Below are 22,848 nucleotides of genomic sequence, written 5' to 3'. Positions count from 1 at the left end.
CTTTCCATCATGGGTCCAGCTCAGTAGACTGGAATCCCTGAAGAAGGACTCCCTCTTTGGAGTTCTTCAGGAGAAGACACTTTGTACACAACCTTGGATTATTAGATGGAAGAGAGCCAGGACATAAATGTAACAAACAAAACAAATACAAATGTGGAGGGGGAATTAAATATATCCTTCTGCATTAACAGCTGGGAAAAGCTGTATAGCAACAGCAGAAGACAGATCACACTAAGTTTCTAATATGGAGGAGAGGATCATGAAAGCTGCTTGGGGTCCCCATTAGGGAAAAGGGTGGTGTATAAATGAAGCAAATAAATAAATTATTGTTCTGCATTCATTTGCAGCATTTAGCTCTAGCCACTGCTAGATACAAAATACTGTAGCATATATTTCTCTGAGGTATTCTGATCTTGATATTTGCTAGGGACACACACAGAATATATGACTCACCCGGCTCAACTTTGGCCTTCTGTCCTTTGTTGCTTCATCCATCAGGACATTTTGGGGTTCAGACAGGACGTGATTAAATTAAATGGCACAAAAGACCACAGAACAGAGGACTTAATGTCCTCTGGACAACAGAATTCTAGAAGCACTCCATCTCTGGGGTAATCAACAGCCCTTTAATCTATGCATGTCCCTGTCTTCTTCTAATAGCATGCAAGATCCAACCAGTACAGCAATTACAGATAACTAGTTGGGCTTTCATTTTGTTAGTAATGGATTGGTATCTATTTTATATTAAATTTGTTTACCATTACTTTCATGCTTAGCATATTTTAAAAAGAATGGCCTCAGCCACAAGGAAATGGGCTGGGTAGAAATATAAATGAAACAATATCACATTATGTCAAGGTATCTGCCTAGATTGGCTCACAGTACAGCTGTAAGCATACACTCAGTACTTCTACTGTAAAACTGTAAGCAGAACATAAAAGCGCAAAGCTATACACTGTTGGTATCACAGCTAAACACATCACATGCTGCTTGAAAATTTCACAGCGGTTGTATTCCCTGAAGCACTTTCATATCTGGTGTTTTTAGAATGCGATTACAGCATAGCATAAGCTATTATAGCTGAAATTTGTTGTATTGTAAATAATTACATAGTAGGAAAAATTCCTCCTCTGGCAGGTGAATTGACTAAGTGTCAGCTAATAATTGTTTTCCAGACTCCAGTAACTAAGATTATATAATTTTTGAACAAGCAGGAGTGAAATTTCTTTCAAGTCCCTCATTTTGCACTTGAGTAGGTTAACTATCTGCCTCTGTCTATAGACAAAGCTCAGTGATGTGTTGAGCAAAGCCCCACTATATCAGAGCTTCAAAAATATAACAATATTTTACATAAGTACAACCGTGACCTGAAAGTTTATGTTAACTGGAAATGTAGAAACCTTCTTCCTCAGCTCATTATTGGCAGCCTCCTCCTGGAGCAATTACAAATACTTTTTATTTGTGGCTTGTTCCCACTGTTTTGTGGCAAAACCTTTGATCTGCACAAGCTTAACCATTTGCGGCACTGCCACTGGTGCTGCTTTTCCTCCTTCCAGATTCAGATGCATGTGATACAGTTGGCACCAATCTCTTCAGCTGCTGAACCTGGAAAAGTGCACAGCACAGCCTCAGAGAGGCATCTGTCATAATACACACTTCAACAGGGAGCCAGGACTGGCTATAGCTTCTTATCAAGACACTCAAGTGCAAATCCAAGTTTCCTGCCATGTAATATTCTAACATTCGCGCTACTGAGAGAGTGTCTTATATGCTATTGCCAAATTCAGCAGAGAAAGAGTGTGATCAGACAGCAGAAACCCCCCAGTTAAAAAAAGCTTAAAAGGAGTTATAAAGATCATGAGGTAGAGACTTATTGGGTGAGGAAGCAGGTGAGCAATAGAGAAAGGGATACAAATTTACTTGTGGCACTGCAAAGAGAAGAAAATTGGGGCAAACTAGATAAGATGGAAGCAGATTAGTTGATTGGTCTATCCTCCTTTCAAAAAATTGAAACAGCTGGAGGCAAGGGTGCTGGGGGAGAAAGTGAATGGACTGAAGTGACATGGGATGAAAAGACCATTTAACTCTACCTCCCCCTTCCACTATTCTGATCTAAATCCTGTCCCCAGCTGCTATTTGCCTTGCACAGAAGAACGTTCTCTCTTCCTTCTAAAAGACAAATGGTAACTTAGGTGAGAGGGGATTTATATCTGGAAAATAGCTTTGTTTCCCCACCCATTCCCCCTCCCTTCCCCTCACGGCTTCTTAGACGTTTAAAAAGTCTTACAGGTGCCCTAACCATGTGTTTCCCAACAACCCATCTACTTTGGCCCTGAGTACTGTGGAGTCCAGGGAGAAAATGGGCTAACAGAGATAGTGTGACCTCCAATTAGTCGAAGGACCACATGTGGTCCACGGCCCACAGGTTGGGGATCGCTATCTTAGAGCACAACCAGAAGCAAAGGAAATGGGATCAGGCACCATATTGCATGGGGGAAAGTGCTGAGAAGGAAGAAGAGTAGGCAAAAAATGAAACAAAAGTAATTTTCTACATAGTGTTCCAGTGCAGACCTCTTGAATTAATAAACTACTAATATAACCCTCAAGCCTTTTGAGAGGTATACCAAACAGAAATCAGGATGGAACATTCAAGAAGACTGCAAGTAAGCTACAGAATGCAAGCCCCAGTCAGGTGAAGAATGCAATGCAGAACAAAAAGCTTCCTACTTTTCTAATTCAGTGTCTTAATACATAACCAGAAACAGAAGGCACGGGATCAGGTACCAGACTGCACTGGTTTGGACATCCCACAATGTGTGTGCACACTTTCCCAGTGATTCTCCTGGGATAGCAGGTGTTATGTGGCTTTCACAGCCCCGATGTAACTAAAACCTTGGTCGCACTGCTTAATCCAAGTTTCCTCAAGCTCTGTCTAGTAGGCTTACACTTATTCTTAGACAGGGCTACACACAGGTCTTGAATACTCTTGTTCCTCAACAACCACAAAACAATGTTAACCTCCTGCCGAATACCAATGGTGGAAAAGGCAGAGGAACATTGGACACCCCCTCCCGGGTGAGGGAAGAAAGGAAAGCTAGCAACAAAGAAGTATGCAATTCCCCACTCCCAGGCTCGACCCCAGGTCTGTTCACACTCTTTGCAGACATGGCAAGGCATCACAAGTTAAACTGAGGACAGAAAAGTAAGACTGTTTGGGGCTATGTTGAACTGAAGCACTTTAGGATTAGTATCACCTCACAGTTTGTTTCTCAGGAGCTCATGTTATAGGGATATGGGCTGCAGCTCCATCTTCTGATAGAATTCATCCAAAGGAGCAATCTTGTGCAGCAACTAATAGATCATTTAGCCGGGCACTGACAGTCCTGGGCGGTGGCACCAGCAGCAGCTCAATATCCCCAGAATCCCTTCCTTGCCCACTCTATTTTAAGAGACCCCACAAAGGGGACCAATGCCTCATCCTTCTGACCCTTGCAGACTAGCATCGAACAGCTCTCTCTCCCCCCAAAGATAGGATTTTCCCACATTCCTCTCAGAATTGATCCATATCCAATCGCTCCCTTCCCACATATGCTTGATACCATGACCCCCTTTTCACTCTCAGAAAGTAACTTGTCTCATGACTTACATTCACTTAATGGGCAGCAAGCTCTGCCTGGCTGTTATCAGAGTCTGACGGCTACACAATGACTCTGGCTTCCCGTCTGAGGGAGAGATTATATCAGGACTTGCGTGTGACACTTGCAGAATTATGTCATGTCTGGAGGATGGAATCTTATCAGGGCTCACACTGAAAGGCAGAGATGCCCAGCTGCAGGGACATAGCAACCCCCCCCCTCCACATTACAAAGAGTTCTCCCCTCAGCTCTCCCACCCTTCTTCTCTCTCTGGCATTCCAAGAGGGATTTGTCTCTTCTGCTCTAACTGAATGCACAACAGAAGCAAAGAATGAGCACACATGGACTGAGGCATTTTTCTATTCCTTCTTTATAATGTTAAGGGAAAAACTCAGAGCTGCTTCACACCAAGCCTACACATACATACCCAACACATGCAGGCAGCCTTTCACATGTTTAGGAGTACACATATTCTGTTACGGAGATTTGCCAGCAAAAGCATTCTTTAGGAAGTGATAAAAATGAGTGCAAGTCTATAGAATTAAATGGAGCTAGGCTATCTTGTATTACTTGTATTATTACTGAGAGCCAGTTTGGTGTAGTGGTTAGGAGTGCGGACTTCTAATCTGGCATGCTGGGTTCGATTCTGTATTCCCTCACATGCAGCCAGCTGGGTGACCTTGGGCTCGCCACGGCACTGATAAAACTGTTCTGACCGGGCAGTGATATCAGGGCTCTCTCAGCCTCACCCACCCCACAGGGTGTCTGTTGTGGGGAGAGGAATGGGAAGGCGACTGTAAGCCGCTTTGAGCCTCCTTCGGGTGGGGAAAAGTGGCATATAAGAACCAACTCTTCTTCTTCTTCTACTACTTGCAAGCCCAGGCACGTTAACACCTATGCCCCTCATCCAAAACTTGTTCTCTTGTTCTTAGTGTGAGTGAATGCCCATGGCCTGGTTTCAGATGGAACTGACTGAGACTTATCTAGCATTCCAGTAAGCACCTGAAGAAGACACGTGTGAATGAGCATGAGCCCTATATGGTGCACGAAATAATTTCTGTTGTAAAGATTAAGTTTATTCCTCATATTCTCCTCCTTACCTCCCAAGATAGAAAGTCAAGCAGTGGCATCACTTGCCCTCATATATGCAGTCTTATCAGGAGACTATCTACATCCTGTGGAGAACTCTCAGCGTGCTGAAAGGTCAACCTGAATGGTTGCTAGGCTGGTTGAGACATTTTCCATTTGCCACATGCACGGAGAAACAAGCGCCTTCCTGCTTTTCCAGTAGCCAAGTCACAAAAATGCCTATTCCTATCTCTATAGCCTTAACAAGGAAACAGGTTGGTCACATGTTACTGACACAAGTTTCTTGTAAAAGATGGATCATAGTTCTTTGTTGTTTTACCAGCAAAGACATTTGACTCATTTTTAACTGACTAGGTTAAAGTGACAAGGCCCAGTACAGAGAACAACATTAGCCTATGGTCTTTCCCTTAGTACTTTCTGCATTAAGAAAACTGGCAACCATAAGCCCCAATTTCTACCTCTGAGCTATTTCACACAAATGAAACATAGTGAAAAATGGATGCATAGCCATCTGTGTACCTACTTTTCCCACTTCTGGTAATGACTAAACAGGGATCCAATGCATCTTACATGCAGCAAGTTCCAAATGTGAATGGAATGTGCATATATCTTCCTTCAATTACAGTGGAAGCAAGAAAAACAGTTGTGCAGGTAGCTATCATGCTGATTTACTTGCTTCAGTCTATATGTGGTCAGCTTCAGGTATATACAGTGTACTAGAGAAGACAGCACACTTAAAGGAGTACCTTTAAAAATGATTCCTTCTATAGCATAGTATCTGAGCACCTTATGGTAATAAGTTCTGTCTAATACTAAGTGCAAGTCATCTTTTGGCTGATGTCATATAAAAGCAAAAATCATCCTTTCTTCCTAAAAATAAATAGATGCTAACACATTCTAAAGAATTCTAGTGTCTGGTTATATCATCCTGCAAATGGAATCCTTAGGGGGTAGTTACTGAATAAATGCCATTGAACATTAACATCTGCACAATTCCCAGAATTATGCTCCTACCATCCATCCAACCATAATATTGCTCAATCATGGACACATGCAGCTGCCAAACATCCCATTGTCTCTCGTCTAATCTTGATACAAGTAACTTTCTTGTTGCCCCTGTCTTCCAAATCTAGCATTTTGAACAGGCTCCCACATTAACGAGTGCAGTATTGTAGGGAAAGGGTGTGTGCGCCTTGAAGCCATACAAAAACCTTAGGTTAAACTTTACCTTCCAGGTAGCTGTATTTCTCCTGAAATAGGCAAACATCCGTGTGAACCAATTGTAGATTTCATTCAATGTTAGCTGCCTGTCAGGTGTCTCGAGGATAGCCTGCATTAAAGAGGAGAGAAAGTTACTCCCAGAACACCAGCCCCAGCAGTCCTGGATTCTGGAAACAAAAAAATGTCAGAATACACAGCAGGGCTTTGCAGACTGTTTAGCACTTTTCACATACTTCAAAGTGCTAGACTAAGGGTAAGTTCCTCTATGTTTCCCACATCAAATGATCAAACAAATCCAGCCCCACATATTTCATGTTACATGCTATCACCTCAACATCCTGTTGTCACTTTCACTGGCTTCAACCAAATGCTTGGCAGAGAAGCTCCATTTTGCAGTCCCTGCAGAACTGTGTTAGCTCCGTCAAGGCCCAGATCGCCTCTGGGAACTAATTCCATCAAGTGGAGGCCAGGACAGAGAATGACCTGGCCCTGGCTGAGGCCAGGTGTGCTTCCTTGGGGCCAGGGATCATCAGCCAGTTGCAATTGGTTGAGCGTAATGCTTTTTGCAGGGCATAGGCAGAGAAGTGGTCAGGTACACTGGGCCCGGATCGCATATGGCCTTAAAGGTAATAACCAAGACCTTAAGCTCAATCAACTGGTAACCACTGCAGTTGTTGGAACTCAGGCCAGATGTGGGCCCTCCAAGGTGTTCCTGTGAGGACCCTGGTTGCTGCATTCTGGACTAGCAGGAATCAGGGTAGGCCTGCATAGAGTGAGTTGCAGAAATCCAGTCTTGAGGTAACCATTGCATGGATCACTGTGGCTAGGTGTTCCGGGTCTCAGTAGGGCACTAGTAATTTAGCCTGGTGCAAGTGGAAAAATGCCAGCTATGCTACTCCATAAAGAGGGAGGCATCCAGGGTCATGTCCAGATTTCTGGCGGAGTAAGTCACTGACAGTTACATCCCATCCAGGTTGGGTAATCATGCTTCCTCGCTAGGACCCTACTAGACACATACAGTAAAAACACAATCTTTAAACAGCCCCGTGGCGCGGAGCGCCATGGACTGAATAAAGCAGTAAGGGCACTGTGGGAGGAGTTAGGGCGGGCCCTGTCCGGGATAAAAACTCGGAGGGGCCAATCAGGAGCCGCAAAGCGGCTCCTGATTGGCCCCTCCAAGTGTCCATCCCACCCGAAGCAGGCAATGGGGAGCCGCGCAAAGCGCGGCTCCACATTGCCTGCTTCACCCGCACAGCCACAGGTGAGCAGTCGGCCGCGCCACCTTCTCCCGGCGGCTCCGCCGGCCGGGAGAAGGCTTGGGAGAGCCTCGGGGGGCGGGTGGGCCTGGCCGCCTTCTCTCGGACGGCGGAGCAGCTTCGCGGCGTCATAGACGCCGTGAGGCTGCTCCGCTGGCTGAGAGAAGGCTTGGAAGTGCCAGGGGCTCCCTTGCCTAGGGCCCGCTGTATTCAGAACACAGTGGGCTTGAATACTAGTATATTATAATTGAGTAATTATTTCTGTTTCTCATCCAGATATTACGAAATGGATCATCTCATATATAAGGCAATTTCCACCATAATCTCTTTCTGGCAATGGGATGTCTGCCCAACTTGCAGTTAGTGGAAAAACTGCTAACTACCATGTTATTCTGATGGGATAGAAAAATTGTGGGCTATTAAATTCTTCCCAAAATTCAGGGCAATAGAGCTGATTGAGTGAATAGAATACCAACCATTGTAGAAAACCAGGAACCTCACCAGAACAAGTTATGCTAGAAAGCACCTCTATGTATCTTCATGGAACCAGACCAAATCTGGCCTTTGTGATCCTATTCCCAATTATGTAACTGAAGATCAAAAATTTCCACCTGAACAGGTTCACTCCAGCCTCTCTTCCCCCTAACCAAGGTCACTGATTTGACAAAGGCAACTTAGAACAGATGATAGGTTGATCTCCTCATTTGCTAACCTGCCTCAGGGAATGCTTCAGGCACCTATTGCCAGTAACCTTGGAAAAAAACCTTCTGAGTAGGTATCATTATAGGACTGACACAACCGAAGGGACAAAACAACATGAGAGAGATTTATAAAACTGCAAACAGTGTTGAGAGAATTCATAGAGAATTAATGCTGTCTTGCAGAACACTATTTTTTGGGTAATTGACTAAAAGATGATAGGCAACAGATTCTGGACATATAGTTTTTGCAGTATTTGCTTTTTGAAATTTCTTCAAGTGGTGAATGTACTACAAAAAGTAGCTGGTACCAACTAGCTTAGATGAGTTTAAAAAAAAATAAATTCAAGGGTGATAGCCCTGTGAGATTTATTACCCACAGGAGCCAAAATCAGTTCTAAATTGGAAGTGGTCCTAGAACTACAGGCATTATACTCCAATACATCCCACTTGTGAGCATCCAGGGACATATTCTTGGTGCCTGTCTGCTTGATTTGGGATGAAATGAGCATTTGACTGGATTTAACAAAAAGTATTTACTTCCATAAATTATAGCATGCAACCAAGTTCCTAATGCTCAGGGAAGGAATGAGAAGAGATGTTCCCACTGTTTGGCCTGATTAATGGAGATCACATATTTGCACTTGGATTGCATTATCTTGGAACCCCTTCTCCTATCTTAGCTACCCAGAAAGATCAGCCTCAAAGAGCTGAAACAACAGGAAGAGAACTCCTGAAGTCATTCTAGTTCAGTTTTCTTTTTCTGGGATTTAGAAGATCTCTAGTGCCAGCAAACAGGCAATCAGTGATATTAGTATGCTTCTCATCAGTACATTTGTCCATGTACTGGCATATAGTTAATCTGAGTGAAATAAAGATCAAAATTGTGGAAAAATACTACAGCTTGTCCAACAGCAAATAATAGGAACTGTTCTCAGTTGGAGACATTTAACTTTTGTAAAAAGATATGCTGTTGGCAGCTCTGGAGATAGAAAGCCACAGTCCATCTAAGAAATGGTGACATAGTAAGTTCCACCCATTGCTGCTGAAAGGGCAGTTGTTAAGGAGTACTAGGACTGTTGCCTGTCAACTTTATTACTTGAGTTCAGATGACAGGAACCTTGAGAAGCCAGCATAATGTACTACCTAGATTGTCAATCTAGGAACTGGCACTGGCAACCCAGGTTCTGCCATCTCTCTCAGCCTAATCTATTTTGTAGTGCTGCAAAAATGGAACTGGAAAGGGAGAACAATGTGTGCCTCTCTGAACTATAGACCTGGCATGGTATAGTGGTTAGCATTGGGCTAGTATCTGGGAGACCTGGTTCACATCCCCATTCTGCCATGAAGCTCATGGTTGACCTTGGGCTAGTCACCCTTGCTCAGCTTCAGATACCACAGGATAAATGAAGGAGAGCAGAAACATCTACACAACCCCAAGCACCCCGGAGGAATAAAAATGTTCTAAATATATAACGCAATCATTAACATCGTGGTGCAGGATGATCCATTGCTGATTCTGTTTATAAACACAAAGAAAGGGAACAGAGTGATCAAGTAGCAAGTAGAGTACTCTAACTAATTTGTATTGTACTGACAAAGCCTACTTTTATCCTTACAAACCAAGAACAAGTATTAGTCAAATACATTTAATTTAAATGGAGATTCCTATTACTGAGGGGAAAGTTAGCTATTTTGTAGACATTATTTTGTAATTAATTACTTTACTGGGTAAAGTGGCAGTATCATATTGAGCACATCACTACCATTTTTGTTGGTGAATGATTCTCTCCATGCCTCAATTTCTGGCTGAAGTGTCTTATGAGAGAGGGGGATCACAGAAGTATCAGATCAAAGCTATTGCAATAAAACTGACCTGATTTATACTCTGAGGAAATCAGGGAACTGTTAACCTGGCAGACAAAGAAGTACCAATATCAGAAACTAAGCCATCAATTCCTGGTCTCCAGGCCTCTGACCCCAATACAAAACGGACCACAGAAGAAGAGTCCTTTGTTCACTATCCTAAAAGGTACACACACATTATCTAAATGCTCTGACTGAGATGTATGGGGTAGGAGAGCACAGTGGGGGAAATTCCATATTTCACAAGGGACAGATTTGTATCTAGGCTACTCAACCAAATTCTGCTTCTCAAAATCCAAATAGAAGTAGCATTCTTATATATATCGCAAGTCAACCTCAACAATAGGCATGATGTATAGCATTCAAAGTGAGTGTGAAAGCTGCTCAAAAGCTGTTTTTTTCAGATCTACCTGGTACACTTGAACAGCTATATATAAGAGTGTCTCACCTGCCGGATAAGCGAGGCATATGTGAAAGGAGGGCGGACATCTGCATTTTTGTAAAACTCATGATTCTGTGCAAGCTCTAGGAAAAAGAATCATAGTAATGAAGAAAAGCATTCTTTAAAAATACATCTTAAAGAGCAATTTAAGCCAGAAGTCCCCAACCTTATTAAGCCTGTGGGCACTTTTTGAATTCTGACACAACATGATGGGTGCCGCCACAAAATGGCTGCTACAGAACGTGAAACTAGTCACAAAATGGCTGTTGTAGCTTACTGTAAGTAACATAGTGAAGATTTCTGTGCTACAGTGGCAGCTGCTGCCAAAGGCACATTTGTAACTATTTGCACAGCCATTGTAATTTCCAGTGGCCTATAGCCCCACCTGGACCTACCCACTATCTAAAAACACACGGCAGGCACCATGGTGACAACAGGCACCATATTGGGGACCCCTGATTTAAGCAAAAGCAAAGGGAAACCACAGTGGCTTCCTCTGCTACACTCACCTGAGGAGATTGGTGTGCAGAATTTTTCTGAGTTCCTTCTGCGAATGGGTCCTACACTGTGTAAAGTAGATGAGCTGATGACAGAAGGACCCTGCCGTAATGGAGTAATGGGTGCGGTAGCAGAGGTTGGGGGATGAGGTAATCCATCAGGGAAAGTATCAGAAGTGCTCTTGGAGAGGGTAGCGCTAGAAACCAGGTTAAGCTGATCAAACAGGATGGGGGAAAGACTATGGTTAGAACCAGTTCAGGAGACAGTTACTTATGGGCAGACAGACAGTACTTTATGTTTGCACAAAGCAGAAGATAAGGTTAAACTAGATGAGTAAAAAATAGTGAACATTACACCCATCAACCACTAATCCCAGTGGAAACACGGCATTTCATTGGAAATTGGGTCACATTCCGCAAAGTTGAATCTTGAAACACTTAAGCTACAAATAGTGTTTAAAGTATTTTTTTAAGAAACAAACAGCAAGAGAAGCCAAACCTCGGGAGGTATAGCTTTTAGTGAGGTCAACTTCTCAATAGTTTTTCATCTCATGTAAATTTGCCATTGCAAGTGGAGCAGGAATAAAACATGACATGTACAAAAGAAAATATCAGGAATTTGCAGAAGGAATTTGTGTATGTGTATGTATATGTATGTATGTGTCAGGTTTGTTTGGTCAGAAATAATGCAGCAATTTTAGTGCAACCAAGTACTGGCATACTTTATCTGAAGGCAGGGGCACACAGAGCAGGGCTTGTGAGGTGGATCTTTACTGGCAGGCTGGACAATAAAGGAGAAGGAGGCTCTTCCAGGACCAAGAGACACTAACTTGCATATCAAGCCTGATGCTATGCATCTTTAGTGAGAAAAAAAAAGTATAACTGACTTCAGTGGGACTTCATCCCAAGTAAAAGTGCCTCAATGATGTAACATTTGAACTTTCGGTCTCCTGGTTCATTGCTCACATTTATGTTATATAGGTAGGTATTTCCTGCCTCCTCCCTCTAGTGATTCGGGGAGGATCCAACAGAATACTTGGATAAAGCAAGATACAATATAAAAGTAATTAAATTAATTAGTTAAAAACCATTGACCTATTAAACAATTAAAATCAATGTTGCTGATTTTCTCTGTCCTGCAGGGAGGGGCAGAGGCAGAGGGTCATATCTCCCTTTAGCTGATAAAAAGTTGGTTTGTATTTCATTTTATTTGGTGGATTTCTGGCAGGGGGCCCAGCAATTCCAGATGTTAGGTTCTTAACTACACATCAGTTCTTAAAATCACTGTCCAATCTTTCGAGTAACTTTCAAACCAAGCCTGTAGTTGGAAAATGATCAGATCAGTGAAGTTGCTTTCTTTTTAGAAATAAAATTTATGGCACCACAACAAATGTATCTGAAAAATACTGGATCTTTGCTGCCTCAGTAGAGTACCAAACTCAGTATGGACCTGGAGCTATGTTCCAGCATTGGCCAAATGGGATAAGCTTTTGGTGCTCTAAAGTCCACATACAATTTTACCTTTTGCTACAGCCAAGAGGGAAGATTGTAATCATACAATGAAACACTGCAGGGCATAAGATATGGGGAAATGTGAACATTTCAGCAAGTTTCTTGGGGTTAGGAATGCAATTCTAGGTAACAGTGGGCATGGATTTGCTAACTCCCTTCCTGATTACAGTCAGATGCTTTTCCCGGAACAGGAGGGACTTCCAGCTCTCACAGGGAAAAAGTGGGGGAATAAGGGTGAAAAATTAAATACAGTGACAAGAACAACAGTACAGGACCTCCAGGCTGCACAGAACTAGTTGTATCAGTCGTGTTTCTAGAGTAAGGAGTTTGTCACAAATGGTTTGGAGTGGCTGATAAAGTAGTAATGCAAACAATGTTTTAGGAATGAGCCAATGTCACACCCTGTGGAAGTGCGGAATTCTCTAGGGATTATTTGTACCAGCTTTAATTTCTGAACTGGCTGTACTGTTTTCAGCACTTCCAAACCCCAAATACACAGTGCTTTCCAGCTCTTGCTGGCCTCTTTACCAATCCATGCAGTCAGCAGGACAGAAACAAGAGCAGCGCAATCTGTCTACACAAGTAAGAATTTTCAAGCTGAGCACAAGTATGGTATGAACAGAACTGGAGTTATCCCAGACTTCTTTCTGCACATCTTAATTTTGCCCTCCACAGCTGTGTGAGCAGTATGAACATACCCAATCAGCCACATTTTCTTTAGGATGCTTCTGTCTGGCCCGACAATGGTATTCATGATTCTACTTGCCAGAAAGTAAGACTAGAGAATGAAACTGTGCAGTTTCAGAATGCCATATAATGATGCGAGCAGGAAGCCTAGAAGAGCATTTGGAGGCTACCCGGTATTATTTTTTTAATTTATACACCTCCTTTCCCTACAATTCAGGGCAGCTTACAACATTAAAATACACAGCATACACACAATATAAATAATACAAATCTCAGTAAAATTCCAGTTTACATTCATTTAAAATTAATGGTGCTTGTTCCATTTAAAACGTCTTCTAGGTCGGGGAGGTAGGGGATGGCAATGTAGGTGTCAAAAGGTGGGTGTAGGGGCCAGCAGATGTTCCAGTAATCCTTGGTCTCAGCCATAGGCCTGGCAGGACAGCTATGTCTTGCAAGCCCTACAGAACACTTTAAGGTCCCGCAGGGCTCTGATCTCTTTTGGCAGAACATTCCACCAGGCCAGGACCAGGGCTGAAAAGGCCCTGCAAAGAAGAGGGAAAGGAGGCGGGGTCTTCATTTCCTTTTCTGCCTTCACATCATCACCCTCTCTGCTCCAAGGCATGGTAGAACCAGGGAGCAGCCCTACCACTTTTAGTCTAGCAAACATTAACAGAGATGTGGTTCTCTCAGCAATTTCTGCCAGGAGGTTGAGAACCCAGATTACAATGAACATAAGCAAGACAATAAAGGGGGGGGGGGGGAGAGAACCCTATAGATTGAGAATAGCCAGATCATTACTTACAGGCTGACTGAAGGGTTTTGGCTCTGAAGGTCTCATATGGAGATGGGCCATCATTGCCTGGAGACGCTCACTCTCTTTAGCTAGCTGTGGAGAGGAACAAGCAAAACATTATTTGCTTGGAGGCAGCGTACCTATCCCTTGAAGAGGATAGCTCACTTAGCCCAGATAAACTGTCCTGGGTAACAGTTCCCTCAATAATCAAGCCCTTGAGTGTTTACTAATCGTTGGAAGGGTGATGCAAACCTCCTTCTGCTGGCTCCATGTACCAACCTCTGTCTTGCCTAACATTTCATAAGAACAGTAATTTGATAGCACAGAGCTGTTTCCTTTTATTCTTGCTGCACTCCCCTCTTGGAGCACTCCACTACGGGAAAAGCTGCCATCTACCCTAATTCCCCAGTAACACTGAATATTCTTGAGAGCTGTAAACCTAGCCATAGTATCACATTTCCACAACTCTATGGAGCTGCCTTTTCCTATTGGATAAGAAGATCATGATGCATGGTGCTGTTTGCTGCTCTGGCGTGCCTACCTTAAGAGTAGTCACATAGGAAGGGAATCATCCACTGGATGCACAGAAGCAGGAAAACTACTGACAAATGGAGCTATGTACTATGTACATAGTTCAATCCCTCCCATCATTATATTTAACTCCCTTCCTTCCCTTTCATCAGATGGTCTTCACACATCCCACATGTCAGAACCTTGTCTAGCAATTAGAGTGGCTGGGATACTTCTCCTACTTCTCCTTGCTTTCCTGCTCCCTGCTGATCCCTACCTCTTCTCCCTTCCCATGCACCTGTATTTTCTCACCTTGTCACTTGTCCATTACTCTGATCTCTTTCCCGTTACATTACGATACTCACTGATCACTCCCATCATCCCTTTCTCAACCCACCCACTCACCTGCCCATCCATCTTTCCAGATGTGCAACATTGGTTTAATTGTGTGCTCCTGGGATGTGTGTTTATTTCTCAGTGTGCGGAGAAGGGTGAAATATTCGTTGTGGCACAGGGAGAGAGGCTGAGTGCTGCAGCAGCAATGGGATCTGACACCCTATCCCTTTGTGTCACCTTCCTTTCGGAGGGCTCCCCTCAAACTTAGCCTCGGTTGCTCCCTGACCTGATGGGCCCCTATGCAGAATCAAGGATACACCCAAAGAGGGTATTTTCCACCCTCTCTCCATTCCCTCCCCACCCCCAAAACAAAAGGAAGAGCCGGGAGTTAAAAGGCAGCAGCTGGTAAAGAGTTTGCAGAAAGTTTGAGGAGTTCTGACGCAAGGACGCTCTGGCACTGTCGTGGCTCTCATTAGATCTGACAGATCCACTCTCGTGATGCAGACACTCTTGCTGTCGACACAGCAGGAGCTCTGCAGTGAAAACTTTATAATTGGGAGCTCTGGTGGCAGCTTCTCCTCTTCATGCATGGAGCTTTCTGTTCTCTTCAAGGATTCACTCCCCCACACTCTCTCTCTAAGCTCCAGTAATTGCTTTCAACCTTTTGCTTTAGTTAAGTGTTTGGGAACAGGATAGAACCACACATCTCAACCCAGGGTACGTAACTATCTTCTTAATTCTGTTTTTGAGTAGTGCACTGCTTTCTAATTTTATTTTTTGCATATCTTCTGCATTCTCTTCTTGGTTCACCATCTGCAGCCACTGGTTTGATTTAGTTTCCAACAGAGGCTGCCAGAGCACTGTCTCCCAACCTGGGATAAAAAGAACCATTTGCCCTATTCCTAAAGAATCCATCGTGGAAGTATCACTGCCAACAGTTTTTAACACCTAGCACATAGACCGCAAAAAACAAGTGGCATCACCACTTGCAACCTTAGGTAACAATTATGCATCATAGATGGCATGCTTCTTTAACTGATCCGGTATAATATAGAACATTCACATATGTGTGTGCAGAAACAAAGCCTTCTGCCATAATTCAGTGCTGTACCCTTCTTGGATTTAGCAGAGCTGCATCTTTCTGGAACTTGTGTACAGCCTTGCATGAACCTAGAACTAGACTTTATGGGAACTCTATAGCTACTGCTAGAAATAGAATCCCCGCATCTTCATCTCTTCCTGCTCTTCATTACACTCAGTAATAGAACATCCATGATGTGATGCTGCAGTGCTGCCAAAGTTCTCCTCTTGGCAACAGACAAGAAGGTGGAGAGGCTGCCAATGAGGCAACACACAGTATGGTGACATTGCTAGGTGTTACCCAAGTGAGAGGGGATAACTCACAGCTACTGTTTTCAGTGGCAGTGTCATGTCCTCAGTCACTCTAGTTCTAGGTTACAGAGAAGACAAACTCATTCAGTGATACTGGCACTACAAAATAAGAGACCTAAGTAATGGGGAAATGTTTCTATGCCATTGAGCTGATTTTCACAATTTTTGCCAATTTCAGCAGGTGTCATTCCATCAGTTGACTTTGGATTCACATGCCTTGTGTTCTTGTGCAGCTCTGAAGGGTGGAAACACATTTTTCTAACACAATACATTGCAAGGTAGTAATAATGAAGACCATGCAATGTTCATAGCACAAACACAGTCTACCAGTAATTTCATTTTGTTTAAATTAACTTCACAAAGATACTTCCTTTCCCTTACATGCCTATCATTGATTTTACCAGTGCGCCTTAGATTGCTACTGTTATCCATCATGTGAGCAGTTTTAACCTGTCACTGGGCACAACATTCACAAGTGTGTGGAGGAATGAGATAGAAACCAGATGGTACACAGGTGGTACACAACTAAAGCTATCTGAAGTCATTTAACTGGGAATCTTCAGTTCTCCAAGCAACTTCTTTTCTCCATGCAATCCAGGGAATGTGGGGGAAAACAGTTCTGTTTATGGGTCAGAAATGGTAGGAGTTGCATCTACAGATAAGGGAAATAGTTCCCCGCTGGAAGCTGGATTGAGTTGAACTTGGCTTATTGTATACATATATACCCACCTGTATTTCCAGCTGCTGTACCACTTGCATTTGAACTCGACACTGAGCCGTGCTTCGGTCATCAAGTGCATGTTCTGTATTGAGGTGTCTAACAATTGAAGACACAAGGTTTAAAATTTAGCACCATTTTCTTAAAGCACAACCATATCCCTTCTCACCCTATTTGTCAATACATGATGATTCTTTAATATGTTCGCTTAAGCCTGCATTGCAGGTGAAAATGTGCTATGGAATCATTGCATTTGTTTACTGGAGAGCCAGTTTGGTGTAGTGGTTAGGAGTGCAGACTTCTAATCTATCATGCCGGGTTCGAGTCTGCGCTCCCCCACATGCAGCCAGCTGGGTGACCTTGGGCTCGCCACGGCACTGATAAAACTATTCTGACTGAGCAGTGATATTAGGGCTCTCTCAGCCTCACCTACCTCACAGGGTGTCTGTGTGGGGAGAGGAAAGGGAAGGCAACTGTAAGCCATTTTTCTTGGATGCTTTATGATGCTTTGGGCTGATTCTGTGTTGAGCAGGGGGTTGGACTAGATGGCCTGTATGGCCCCTTCCAACTCTATGATTCTATGTTTTGAGACTCCTTCAGGTAGAGAAAAGCGGCATGTAAGAACCAACTCCTTCTTCTTCTACAATTGTACCTGACAGAAAGCACGGGGTGGTACATAAGGGACTGATTACCTTGTGTTATCGCCACAAACATTCTTTGACATAGGCTGGACTAAGAGACAGCAACTCCCATAACAAGTTAGTATGATTCAGGGCTGAACAAGGATTTGATCTCTGATGTCCCTGATTCAAGTTTAGAGCACTGCTATGGCTATATGTATGTTGGGGGGAGAGCGCATGGGGCAGTGGTGAAAACCATTCTGGCATTATATAGACATAGCAAAGTCAATGCTCTAGATTACCAAAAGTCTGAAGAGACAAAAACAAAGGAGGAGATGAGCCACAGAAAGGCAAAGTAATGTGCTTACAATTATACCACCAACATGCAGTCAGAAAAAGACCTCTATGTTCCCCTGTTTCAGCTCTTTCACTGTATTTATGGATGCCAGGGAAAACAGATTATGAGGACACAAAAGGTGATTTCCCATACCCATTTCAGCAACCTTCTCTGCTGAAAGCTCACCACCCCCTCCCACTTTAAGCTTTGCGGCTATCATACCATGGGATAACAGCATCATGGCACCTCTCTTTTCTTTGCCTAACAGCATCAGAAGTCCAGACATTAAATCTCATTTCCAAGCTTCAGTTTTTAAGCTTTAAGATTGCTTAATGGAAAACAAAGAACCTAAGGCAGTATAGGAGCTAAAGTCATTTCATTTTAAGAGCTGATAACTAAGGATACATCTTCTTTATACATAAAATCCTTTCCATGCTTCCTGACAATGTGTATCTCTGATTGGTCCTTACCAGGGAGCATTCCCAAAATAGGGTGAAGGCTCTGCTCCACTGAGGGCCAATCACAGGCTTTTCCTCCACTCCCATCCTCCTCCTCCTCCTCCTCCCAGCACTTCCCATGATGTCGAATAGCCAGCAGGAGGTAAGCCATGGCTCCTCCGCTCTCCTGGCCACTGGAGGAGGCCAGGGAAAGCTGAGGAGCCACATTCCATGCCAGCATTGCTGTTCTTGCCAACCTCCTGGCTTCTGAGGGAGGGGGTGGAAGTCTGGTTGGGCACACTGCGCATTGCCCACACCCCTCTCACCAGCCTCCTGTGTGTAGAGACCAGGGGGCTTCCATAACCCCCACACCCATTTTTAAAACAGGATTCTCTTCTTGTGTTGTGATATTTCTGGTCCAAATGTTTATCTAAGGATAACCTTATATTAGATATATTCAAGTGTCCAAACTGTATTTGGGATTTTTCAGCACACTGCTAAACAGGTCCTGAAAAATTCCAGAAATATTTGGGAATATAAGGAAACATTCCAGGCCAGCATTTTTAGGCTGCCAGCATTGTTTTTTTTTCTTTTCAATTTTACAGTGTGTTCATCTCAGTGTCTTCCTGCCAGGTCTTGGTATTGGTTTGCCAGGTTGGTTTGGCTTGGATTCTGTGGTTTGAAATTGATTCTGTTGTTCTTGCAACACTGTTCCTTGCTTCAATTGGTTTCCCTTAGATTCTCTAGCTTGACACTGATTGTGGTGGGCTTGCTACATTGGTCCTTGGTTTGCTGGGATTTTCTGGTTTAATGTCAGCTCTGTTTCATTTGAGAGACTTTTGGCCAGTAGTGTTTGGCTGTTGGCTTCTGCCCTGGAAAAAATATGGAATTCTAACACACACACACACATACACATACACACACCCTGAAACTATGAAGACAAGTAGCATGGCTGGGGGGCACCATGTTCAGGGGCCCATAAAGCTGAACCCTTGATCCAATCTACTTGAAATCTGTAAGTGAGGGTCTTTAGTGGAAAGGTAGGGAGTGGTTCCCTGCAATTTTAGTTTCAATTTATTGAAAAACAGCCAGCCAAGCCTCCCAGGGAGCTTCCCCCTAGGGAAAAATGGATCAGAAAATTTTCAAAATTTGGAAAGAAAACTCAAATGCCACTAATGAAATGGTATTGGGGACCCAACTAGTCCAAAATACCAGTATTTATGGCCTTCCCCTAATCCAAAGAATACCAAACCTTTTTCAGGTGCACACCCATATTGGTACCAACATCTTAAGCAATATTAATATTTTAAGCTCTGTCACGGCATTGCCTAGTTGGGAGTAGCAATGCATATCTGATTAATCCTAAAAGGCTCCTTTGGACCAGCCAAGCTATTTATGATAGCACAATGGTCCTCCTTTTTCACCTTTGCTCATCCACACTGTAAAGGTTAGGATGGGCTTTGGAGGGGCACAGAAGCTTCTACCCATCTGTCTCAAGTCCACGGTAGCTGGCATATGTTGGCTAGTAACAGTTTCCACTGAATAGTAGAGGACAGGTGGGATTCACTGAAATACTGTTTGTGAATAAAACTGAACACACAGATTACATATACACGGCTGTGCTTCTTGCCATCTCCAGCCTTTCCAAATGTCATTTCCAATCCCCACAACATTCTGTTTGAAGACACAGGGTGGGAAGTGGAGGGGGAAAACGAGGTGAAGTGTATGTTCATGTGAAGGAGTGGGAGCATGTGTGGTGGCAAAGCACAGGAGTGTGTGTGTGTGTGTGTGGGGGAAACGAACAGGCAAGAAAAGAAAACCCGTCAGTTTCATCTGATGTCTTTGCTAAAAATCCTGGCTACAAAGAGATCTAATTGCAAATGAACTAATTAAGTAAACCTCTGACGAAGCGTGAAAACAATTTGTTTGACCCTGACGCTAGCAGAGGGCTCTTAGACAGCGGAGTTAATCAGTCAGTGACAGAGCCCACAAGCAGTGTCAGCGGGCTGCCGCGCTGCCATCTGTTTCTCTCTAGTTTCACCCCCCCTTTCCTTTTTCCTAACATGGCCAAGCATAAACTTCACTGGTTTGCCTTCCATCCTCCACATACCTTGTCATTTCTCTGGGTCCCAGTCAACCTCCTTCCTTCTAGTATAGTCTCTCCAGCAGCCCTTTATCCTTCAACTTTCCAGGCACCTATGGTGCCTGTGAGGGCCATTTCTAACACAAAGGATGCAAGGGGAAATGAACTGCTTTTCACAGATTGGGAACCAAGACATGAATACCAAAGTCTTTTTTTTTAAAAGTCAAACTGTGCCAGATGTCTCAACTTCATCTGTGTTTTTGCGGGAGGGAAGGGGGGAACCAAAACTGTCAGCCACCTGCTCTGCAGAGATCAGATCTATTTTCTGAACTACCAAGATACCCCCAGACCTACTAAATCACTGTTCTTCAGTTTTGGAAAAAATGCCTTAGTGCTCTGTGCAGAAACAGAAAGATTTTATGATTTTTCCAGCATAAACAGCCAAAAGTCTTGTAAAAGAGTTTTTCCTTTTTTGTCAGTTTGAGAGCTACACTATAGGAAGAGGCATGACACCAGGGAAGTAGGGCTATGGCCAGAGAAGGATGCCACCTACTTGACAAATTGTCCCAAGTCCTCGCAGAGGGTTTCACAACCAGGCCATTTACACTCTCCATGTCCATACAGTGGGTGAGAGCCAGGAGTCTCCTCATGAGAAGAACTGCAAAGAAAGAGGAGGGCAGAGGATATAAGAACAAGAATACATTGGTAATGCCTTTGCTTTGGTGGTTGTAGGGGCACACCCAGCAAAGTATATTCAGAACACCCACACCTTTTGCCCTCCTTGCGCTGACCTCATGATGGTGCCCTAAACATGGTTAGTATGAATCCTGTGATTCCTAAGATGCTAAAACCAAAGTTCTCAATACCAACATGCAGAATGATCTTTCTCTTACCAGTTCATTTTCCAAAACCAATGCTTTAACTAAAGTCTAGTTAAATTCCAAACCACTCTTACCATATATTTATATTGGTCAGAGAGGCACCTACTGCACTTTGGTTTCTAGGCAATGGTTTGTATGGCCCTAGCAGGAAGATATCAGAGGATGCCCTACTAGTTAAATGTTCTACATTTGGAGCTTGTGACAGAGTCAAATATTTGCTTTCATGACCTTCATTATCAAAGTATTAACTCAACAGACCTTTATGGACATGCCAATGATGGACAGATGTTTGTGTTTTTTAAAACACAAAACAGTGAAAAGTAAAAGACTGAACAAAATGCAGCTGACTTTGCCATTTGAACAATCAAAACAAAATGTGATTTGCTATGAAGATGACAATAGCCATGCACTGTAAGTTGTAGCTTTGTGCCTGAATAGGAATTTTGCTGGTACTGAGAAATTTCCCAACACCTATGTATTTTGTTCATTGTAGTTTTTAATTGTTAAGGTCCCTGGCATAAGCAATAAAGTGATGGTGAGAAACAATGGTGGCAAAGAATTATCCTATGTTTTTTTCAGTACAAAGTCACACACACACACACACACAAGTCAACAGATGTTCCTGGACAGACATGCCTGGATTAGAAGAATCAATGGAGTGCTTTGAATTTTTACAGTTTAGATCTATGGGCTGTTTTGTCTGGTTCTGCCAGTCAACAAGGATAACCAAACTGTGTACTTAGCCCAGATAGATTGTCATGACTGGTGGGCTGCCCTAAAGTCGAGATCTTGGGAGAATCTGATATACAGTATTTGCTGGCGTATAAGACTACTTTCCCCCCTTGAAAAACATGCCTCCAAGTGGGGGGGTCGTCCTATATGCCGGGTGCACTTCAGTTGGGATAGACATAGCTGCCCATAGTGGCCCATAGTACTGTAATTTAATGTAACAAACTATATTTTGAGTGGAAATGTTGGGGGGTCATCTTATACGCCCAGTGGTCTAATACGCCGGCAAATACAGTACATATTGTTATAATATTGTATCAATACACCAATATTCAATATTGAGAGTCTAGAGGAGAGTGACAAGGATGATCCAGGCCCTGGAGATCAAGTCCTATGAGGAAAGGCTGAGGGACTTGGGAATGTTCAGCCAGGAGGAGTTTGAGAGGGAACATGATTGCTATCTTTAAGTATTTGAAAGGTGGTCTCTTAAAGGACGGCAGGGAGTGGTTCCTGTTGGCAGTAGGAGATATGACTCACAGTAATGGGTTTAAACTATGTGTAGAATGTATGTAGTTTAGATATCAGGTGGAGAAAATTCACCATCACATTAGTTCCACAGTGGAATCGGCTTCCTAAGGAGGCGGTGAGCTCCCGCTCACTGACGGTCTTTAAGCAGCAGCTGGACAGCTATTTATCATGGATGCTTTAGGCTGATCCTGCATTAAGCTGAGGGATGGACTACATGGCCTGTATGACCCCTTCCAACTCTATGATTCTGTAAGTGCTGAATTAAAACAAAAACAAAAAAGCCCTCTGGTGGCAGGGGGTGGAAACTGCCATTGTAGGGAAAATATCTTCTATGTAGGTGGAGCCAGGAAAAATCTGAACTCCTCTAAACATATGGCAGCCAACCCGGTTTTGCTGCAATCTTTCCCAAAACTTCAAAGCAAAGCAGGTTGGGGAAAGAACAGGGGGAAGGAACTAGGAAGCTCCAGGACAGGCGCAAATGCACCATGATGCTGAAGGGCAGGAGAAAAAAACCCACTTCTCAACAGCAAGCAACCAGTGGGAAATGACCTATGTGAAAATGGCCTTACTTTCATACACTA

General features: G+C 43.4%; 1 protein-coding gene across 24 annotated transcripts in view; it reads right to left on the bottom strand.

The window, feature by feature from the left end:
* The window catches only part of FOXP4 (forkhead box P4), a 155,012-nt gene that overhangs the window by 20,554 nt on the left and 111,610 nt on the right, over positions 1-22,848 (bottom strand). For all 24 annotated transcript variants that reach the window (XM_077334468.1, XM_077334466.1, XM_077334477.1 and 21 more), the window contains 6 exons: positions 20,683-20,787; positions 16,664-16,751; positions 13,706-13,789; positions 10,717-10,918; positions 10,214-10,290; positions 5,953-6,054 (listed from right to left, as the gene is read on the bottom strand). In XM_077334468.1, the coding sequence (XP_077190583.1) occupies positions 5,953-6,054; positions 10,214-10,290; positions 10,717-10,918; positions 13,706-13,789; positions 16,664-16,751; positions 20,683-20,787 (658 nt within the window). The remainder of the gene's footprint in view (positions 1-5,952; positions 6,055-10,213; positions 10,291-10,716; positions 10,919-13,705; positions 13,790-16,663; positions 16,752-20,682; positions 20,788-22,848) is intronic.

Source organism: Paroedura picta, chromosome 4 (assembly GCF_049243985.1).
Source record: "Paroedura picta isolate Pp20150507F chromosome 4, Ppicta_v3.0, whole genome shotgun sequence".
NCBI lineage: Eukaryota > Metazoa > Chordata > Lepidosauria > Squamata > Gekkonidae > Paroedura > Paroedura picta.
This window is presented reverse-complemented; position numbering and strand designations above follow the sequence as displayed.